This window comes from Neospora caninum, chromosome V (genome assembly GCF_000208865.1).
Source record: "Neospora caninum Liverpool complete genome, chromosome V".
Classification (NCBI taxonomy): domain Eukaryota; phylum Apicomplexa; class Conoidasida; order Eucoccidiorida; family Sarcocystidae; genus Neospora; species Neospora caninum.
Genome location: NC_018391.1, coordinates 2,606,654 through 2,614,844, shown reverse-complemented (window position 1 = coordinate 2,614,844; position 8,191 = coordinate 2,606,654). Strand labels below are relative to the sequence as shown.

The 8,191-nt window shown below is 55.7% G+C and overlaps 1 protein-coding gene across 1 annotated transcript; it reads right to left on the bottom strand.

Moving 5' to 3' along the window:
- Positions 1 to 456: 456 nt before the first annotated feature.
- On the bottom strand, positions 457 to 5,633 carry NCLIV_015260 (conserved hypothetical protein; the record flags this gene model as incomplete). The annotated part of the gene is made up of 8 exons (XM_003881717.1): positions 457 to 799; positions 1,390 to 1,545; positions 1,997 to 2,172; positions 2,460 to 2,780; positions 3,281 to 3,670; positions 3,967 to 4,024; positions 4,501 to 4,706; positions 4,929 to 5,633. 8 exons carry the CDS (start codon positions 5,631 to 5,633, stop codon positions 457 to 459), a joined length of 2,355 nt encoding a protein of 784 aa, XP_003881766.1.
- Positions 5,634 to 8,191: the final 2,558 nt, after the last annotated feature.

Below are 8,191 nucleotides of genomic sequence, written 5' to 3'. Positions count from 1 at the left end.
GGACATAGAGGGGGGAGGCCAAGTGAATGGAAAGAGGGAGAGGAAAGCGAGACAATCAGTGAGAAGACATTCTCGTCACTTTTCTCGTGTGTGTGCGTAAAACACCCGGCCCCTTCATCGAACAGAGAAATAGAAAAAAACATTCCGTTCTGTCGAAACCAACAGAGCAACACAAACTCTCGTTTACTCCTTTCTTTATCATTCCAGACACGAGCGCCACCCCTCACTTCCTCTTTTTACCCCGTGCGCCAGTCTCTCGCGTGCAAAGCGCTAACCGCCTATCCCCACTGATTTCGTTCTGCGGAAAAACAACCCGAATGAGCAGAGTTCCACCCCCGGCCGCCTCTCGCCTTCTCCCGTAGCATTAAATCTGCTACACCTGTCGTCTCTTTCCTCTCTTCCTCGGTCCGCTCGCTTTCTTCTCTTCTTTCCGTACTCCCTGTGGACGCGTCTCCTTCACATGGACGAGAGAACGTCGAGAACCGACGCTGCCGCTGCGATTGCCAGCTTCTTTCTCCCGAGTTTGGCGCGCGTCTCGGCCTCGAGTGCCTTGTCTTTCTCTCGCTCTCTCTTCTCTCTCTCTCTTTCCTCGCGTTCGGCGCACAAGGTGAAATCGTGGGGGCCGAGGGCCTCGACGCCGGACAGCGCAGAGACAGGCGCTCGCTTCCCAACGATCTTCTCCCACAGTCTGCCGAGGAAGGAAGGATCCGAATAGAAGGCCCTCAACACCTGGCTGTACGCTTCCGGGTTGGTGCGTATCAAGTCGCAGTGCGCTCCCGAAGGAAAGACACACGTCCACCTGCAACGGACACGACGCACGCAGAAGCACCAAACGGCGTCAAGCCGAGATCCTAGAGAGACTGAAAAACGAGAGAGCGGCCGCAGCAATCCGTGAAGGATCAAACCTGTCGTGTCGACTTTTTAACTCAACAGCGACACTGCAACGGAACCCCTTGAAAAGAGACAGAGAAGCAACACTTGTTCGCTTATCAGAAGCGAACAGCGATTCACGTCGGCACCATTTCAATGCATATATAAATGAAAATATAGAAAGATAGGGCGACGACAGAGGCGCTGCTGCGGGCCTGGCCCATAGGTACAAAGAGAAAGGAAGAGGAGATCCGCGTGCACCACTTCACTTTGTCTTGTTCACTGTGCCCTGGACTTCTCTCAGCGAGTGAGCAAGAGACGCAGGCGGCCAGCATCTGTCGCCGTCTTTGAATAATACCGACATGTGAACGTATACAGGACATTAACTCCACCACGTTCATCGCACGCGCCACCGCACATGCATTTCGTGATGCATTTCCATAGCGACGCCGTGCACACCCAGCTACGCCGATTAGGGTTGCTGCAGGCTCTAAACGAGCTGATTGGGGAATCTCTTACTCGGGTCTATCTGCCTCGGGAAGAAGCATCATTTCCTTCTCGACCGTTTCCCAGGGAGCCAGGTCGTCCTCTCGGCTGGTCAAGACGAGCTTTCTGAGAGGTTGCGAAGCCGGCAAAAGCAGACTCGCCCGCATGCGCCGCAACTCCTGCCCGCGACTGAAGAGAAAAAAACACGAGATACACGCACAAAAAAACTAAGCCGCCTTCACATCCATCTCGAGTCGGCGTGGACAGCGGCATCCGTACCCTTGCAGCGTTGCCCTACGGAAAACCCCAATTTGCATACGCTTGCTCACGAACAAAAAGATGTACAAACGGTATCTTCTCTGCAGATCTTGCATGCGTTCTGAACATATCTTTTATCATTTGTCTGGTGTTGTGCGTCTCGGCCTTGACGCCTCTCTTCGCTTTCGCAGCGCAGACAGTGGGAACACGCCTATATCTACCTATCTATATCTATCTATCTGTATCTATCTAGCTATATGTATATTTATCGAACGGTTTCGATGACTCTCTCGACGCCCTTCGCGAGACGGGAGAAACGCATTAGGGCGGCGTGGGGACGCATGTAGTTTCGCGTCTCCAGTGTCTCTGGCGGGAGACTCACCGTTGGTTCACCGCCCACATGAGGACGTCGTGGAGCCACTTGGCTGTTTTGGCGATGCATGCAGTCATCGGCTGCTTGGCGACCGCGTCCCGTGCATTGCAGATGGGCGAATCGAATACGACTCTGTCGATCTTTATGCCCACGGCCCTCTCCAGATGTTCGCGGTACTGCCCCACCTATCAGAGATGCACACACATATCACCGCACCTTGACTCTGAAACCGAGAAAAAGTTGGTATTTTTCTTGATGTTTCCACGTCGAGGCCCCGACACCGAGCAAAGCGTTGTGCCTCACAGAAAAGGCGACCGAGCGCCTCCACCGAGAAGAGGAGAGCGGCCGTCGCTCGACAAAGCGCCAACATTCCTTCCCTTCGCTCTGTGAGATGTGTTCGCTTCCGCTTTCACTTGTCCTCCGCTCGCTCTCTTTGCTGCGACACTCTCTCGCGTCTCGCCCTCGGCCTCACCAGGAGCATCGTGCCCATCGCCGAGACGCCCTGGGCGTAGATGGAGACGGTGGAAATGCCGTGCGTTTTCATCCAGAGAAGCGCCTGAATCAAATCCTTCGCTGCCTGGCAGCCGAGCAAGGCGTCTCCTGCGTCGTCCACCGCTGTGAAAAACGACCAACTGCGACCTCCGGAGCACGGGCCGTCGGCGTCTGCGCTGTGCTCCCCACTGGATGTACACCCTGCAGTTCCGTCTTCAAGAGCGCATTCGGGGAGGCGCGAAGATTCGCCGGAATTCATCAGATCGAAGAGCAGAAAGTGGTGATCTTTGTGGAGACCGACCTGCACGCAAATCGAGTGGGCGAGACGGGAGCGGTCGAACCACATCGCCTCAGGGAAAGAGACGGCGAGCCTCGGGGTTGCCGGGAGAAATCGAGAGACGCAGAGGCGAAACAGCCAACAACCAGAGACACAACGAAATCTGTCGGCAGAACTCGCCCTTCGCAAATCGCGAACAAGTCGAACAGTTTGTTCACCAGAGTTCGGACGTTGGCGATACTTGATTCAAAGCCGTTGCGTGCCTTACCACGCACGAGACAATCCCGCACGCGTCGTGAAAAAACGGACACAGACCCGAGATACGCGTATGCATCCTTCCACGTACATGCTCCTCTCTACAAACACGTTTCGATATGTGGATATAATGTATGCATCTATTTGCTCACGCGTATACACAAACACCTATGAACCTGCTTAAGCAAAAAACGTAGATGTCACCGGGGCTGCGGAGAGGTGGTGCATGCGCAGAGGCGCTTGCGGTTTCTTTTCCAGACGAGGCTCACCTTTTTGGCAACCCCCAGGAACGGGAGACAGGCCTGTCTGTTTGCCAACCATCCGTGGGCGCAGAGGACCGCCTTTTTCGAATTTCGGTCCTCTGCAGGAATCCACCATCCCCGCAAGTTCCCGTCGGCGATTCCGTGTCTCCTTCCGTCTGTCGCTGTCGCTCTCTCTGTGCCCGCCGTACCCCTCGCGCGCGCCTCTCGGGCTTCCGCCTCTGGGCCGCGCAAATCGGCGGTGGGGAGTTCCTGCGGCGCAGATTCGCGTGTCCCCGCGGCGAAGGCAGGCGGAGCCCCGTCTTTGGAGGGAGCGCGAGCACGATCAGATCCGCCTTTCCCTTCTCCCTCAGCGTAGAGAGCCGACAGCTGTGCAGGCGGCACGGGCGCGATAGTGACCTGAACAGGCGGCAGCGAACAGGCACACGCCATCTTAGAGAGGAGAACCAGGCTGCGAAACAGAGACACACGCTCTGCGGGAAGAACCGACTCTCAAGGGATTTGTGGGGAGCTCAGAACCGCGAATGGGTGAGAAGAACGAGAAAGCCCAAACTGCCAGAAAGAGAGTTCCCACGAGTGGTCTTCTGGGCGCCGCAGTTCAGGAATGAGGGGAGTGGCAGGTAGAGATCGGTACTCGCCGAGGAGAGAGCGAAAACGCATGTTGTCCAAACGCACAAGCGGAAAACGAGACTTACGTCGTAGTGAGACAAGCCGAAGAGCGAAGGCGACGCGTCTTCCGGCAGGTCCAGCTGACTGCATGAAAAACGGAAAGCGCAGGTGCGAGGAGCGAAAAAGCTCAAAGCAGCGCAGTGAAAGGTAAAAGGCAAAACGGGAGAAGAAATGCGAGACTGGGAAGACAAATCGTAGTCGCACTCTGCGGAGAAACCGTCCTCGCTCGTCTCCGTTCCACCTGTCTATGGTCCCTATTCCCACTCTCTCTCTCGGGTGTTATGGGGCCTCTGCTTCATGCTGTTTCTGTGCCTCTCTCTGTCTCTCTTTGTCGCCGTCGATTTCGTGTCTTTCGTCCTCTCCCTCAAGCGCGAGCGTCGTCTTCATCATTCTCCCTCCCTTTCTTGCTTTCTCTTTTACAATCGCGTTCTCCCGCGATCGTTCTTTCTTAATCTCCCTACCGCTCCTGCGTGTCTGTCTCCATCTTTCGCTTTTCACCTCCTCATGTTTACCGGCTCAGTCTTCGTTTTCGCCTGCGTTCTTGTCGGTTCACTTCTCACCTCAGCAAGTAGGGATCGTTCAGCGGCACGCGGTTGACCGCCGCTTCGAAACGACTCGCGGAACTCGCGCAAAAAGGCAGAATCAGAACAGACAGACCGAGGATGTACACCCCGAGGAAGCTGCGGAGACACTGGAAAAACATCTGGAGAAGGCCCTGGACGAGCCGTCTCAGTTCCGGTTGGTGCTTGCGAATTTGCTGCGCAACCTGAAAGCGGCGAAGACACAAGCGACAGAGAAGAGACAAAAAATGAAAATCTGCATGCAGACACCGAAAAACAAGAAACGCCTCGACACACCCACCACAGAGAGAAGCCTTTACACACTAATATATATATATATATATATATATATATATATATATGTGAATATATACGGATAAACAGATGGGACTGGATAGAGATGTGTACACTTGTGTGAATGTCTTTACCTGTCTTTTGACGATTACCGCAGCGCTTTGAACTCGCGCTCGCCAGGATCCTTCGGGGAAGTTCTCAAGTGCGAGTTTCGTCCACAAGGAGCTCTCGTGGGCTTCTGCTTTCGCGGAGGGAGAGTCGGCCTGCCGACTGAAGAGCGCCGGGGTCGCGGGCGAGAGCGACAGCTTCGAAAGAAGGCGGGAGAAGACAGATGAAGGGTAAGACAGAATGGAGGCTGGCGAGGAAAATTCAACAAGGCCGCCGGCCGACAAAGGAGACGAGACGGCCGAGGACGGAGACGCAGCGGGAGAGACCGGAGGAATGGAGGCGAGAGAGGGGAGAGAAGACGCAGCGAGTGAGGGGAGAGGAGACGCAGCGAGTGAGGGAGAGACGGACTGCTGAGACGGGCAAGCGCTGGAGGCGAACGAGGCGGAGGGGGAGACGCGCGACGAGTCTCGCAGAAGCGCGGAGGTGTACATACAGCAGAGCGAGGCAAACACGCCGCAGACGGCCAGGGATAAGAGGGAAAGCAGGTGAATCCTCGCAGAACGTCTCCGGAGGAAAGAGGGGCGAGGCGGCGAGCACGCTCTCTGGGGGGGGAACTGAAGAGCGCTCATCGTGGAGGCAGGCTGTGCAGAGGCCGAGGCAGGAAGCGGGGAGACATTGACAGCGTAGAGGTCGCCGGAAGAAGCCGTGAGGCATGGATCCTGCCGTTCCATGTTTCAAAGGGCGGCGAGGAGCCTGGATGGCGCAAGGAAACAGAGAAGAGTTTTTTCGCCTTTTCTCGAAGAGACAGAGAGAGAGGGGAGAATCGGGGAAGCGAAGGAGCGCACGTTTTCACTTGGTTTCTTTCCAGGAAAACACAGGCGACGCTTGAAGGATCGCACGTCTCACATTCGCCGTCTCGACGCAAAAGGTCGCATAGAGACACCGCGTGCTCTCCTACACTTCTTTCACTGTCGGACAAAGCACTGCGCAGAGACGCTGTCTGCCGGAGGAAGACACGGCAAGCCAGCCTGATTCAGCTTTTTCTTCGCGCCGAAACGTCCTGTCTTGCGGTTTGTCAGTCTCTGTCGTGCTGTGTGCGCTTCGGTCTCCGTCGAGCCTCGATTGCTCTCAACCCCGAGAGACGAGCATTGCGATTCCAATTTCCAGAAACAGAACGCAAACCCCGGAAACAGCGGACCAGTTCGGCGTTTCCAAACAAAGACTCTGAAGAAAAGCAGAGAAAATCGCGCGACGCAGTCGCGCTTCGCCACAGAGAAGGACGGGGAGAAGCGTGGGCTGCGAGCGTGCTGGGTGGAGACGAAAACAAGGGGGAAAGAAGCCCGAAAGAAAACATCAGACAATGTGTGTTGCGCAAAACGACGAGTCGGGCACTTTGCAGCCTCTCCCAAAGGGGCTGCGGTGTCGCGACACTCGATCAAACGGGATTCCGCCCGCCAGAACCCGGGGGAACTCGCGGGAATTTCAGAGAGCGAGGGACGGGGTGAAAAAGGGAAGGGGCGGAAAGGAAGGGCATGCGGACTTTGCAGATCTCTGTATTTTCGGAAAATCGGAATCCGCGAGGAGAAAACACGGGGGAAACGCGAGAGACGACTGGGAAGCCGCGAGTCGACAGCGGCGTGTTGTCTCGTGCTCAGGAGAGAGAAAAGAATCCCGGTGGCGCGCAAGACAGCGGGACGACGGGCTTTTTCCTGCCAGGGCTGCGTCGTCCTCGGGGATCTTTCCGTCTGTAGGACCTCTCGGTCGATATTCAACGCTTCTCAATCACCTGTGGTTTTGACGCTTGGGACGCGCCTCCAAACGAATCTCTGAACGAAACAGCCTGCCTGATGTTCGGCTTCCTTCAAAATGGGTCGCGATCTCGGCGAGACAGCTTCGAACACCGCCGACCCCGCCGCCGCAGTCTGCACACTGCAACGGAGAGAGCCTTGCACACCGCACGGGGCCGCGATTTTTAGCAATCCCGCGATCCGCAAACCTGCACGATTCGTCTGGCGCCTCGCACAACGGCTTCTTCCGCTTCTCGTCGCGCCTTAAAGTTTCCGCTGGATGCGAAAAAAGATGGCGTGTCTGTGTGCAGCACAAAACCTAGCGAGGGGGGCCATGGTGGAGGGGGTTTTCTTCATCGCTGAAGGCGCAAAGCGGGGCAACACCAGCGACCGCTTTAGCAGCGTTGCATGCACCACCGAGAGTTCCTCGCGCATTTTCAGCGGGATCTCAGCAACCGTTTCGCGTCGGGCTCGGGGAAAATTTGCCGAGTCGAAAGGGGAATCACACCGCATCCCGCGGAGTCTTGAGGGACCCAGTTCCTCTCCCCCTCGAGCGCGCAGAGGCGTGCGCCAGGACGCCAAAAAGACGGACGAGACAGGCGGCAGATGAGACGCGCGGAGACAGGGGAAACAAGCTGGTGTGTACGCGCGGGGAAGTAGCGTGCGGCAGACGTTCGAGGGTTCTGCACAGAAAAGCAAAACAGGGATGAACTTTCGGAGGAAACGGAAAGCCATGAAGGATCACCCGCCCTGAGACCTCGACGGACACAGGATGGGGATCAGACGCGAGAGTGTGAAAGGCGCGCACCAAGGCGAGGCACACAGTCGCGAAAAGGATTGCCACAAAGCGAGGGGGGACAGACGGCGAATTCAAGTGAAAGAACAGACAAAACCGAGAGGCTGGTCTCTGCCTTCAGACCCGTGCCGTACACCGCTACTCGCATGCGTGTTTGCCGCCGCTCGCTTCAACAGGCTGTTCCGCAATATCCCCGGTTCAGGATAGAATCGCTTGCTGGACGTTCTTCTAGAGCAACAACGGAGAAGGCAACAGAAAAACCAGAGAGAAAGCTGAGGCTTATCTGCATATAAATATATGTTCATTGATATATTTATTGAAGGCGAAAATGATTTGCTTGCCTCACACCAGGAGCTGGGACAGCCGTGGAAAAGGAGGAACTGGTAGAAGACATTCACGTGCACTTTTACGTCTGGGTGGTTTAGGGCGAAACCTACGAAAGAGAGGTCGATCACTGCAAGATGCCACGTGTTGACAACCCTCGCGACTGAACATGAACGGGAGATAGCGAGATGACCCCCGCTATTCCCTTGCAAATATCACCGCTTTTAAAAGTACCAAAAAACAAAGCCGAGAAATACGTTCGGTATCCAGAAGGGGGGGCCACACGCCGGCTACTGGTCCTAAGTGTAGCCCTGCTGCAACACTCTCAAAAATACCCCATAAATGTCCATGTATATGTATGTATATATATATATATATATAT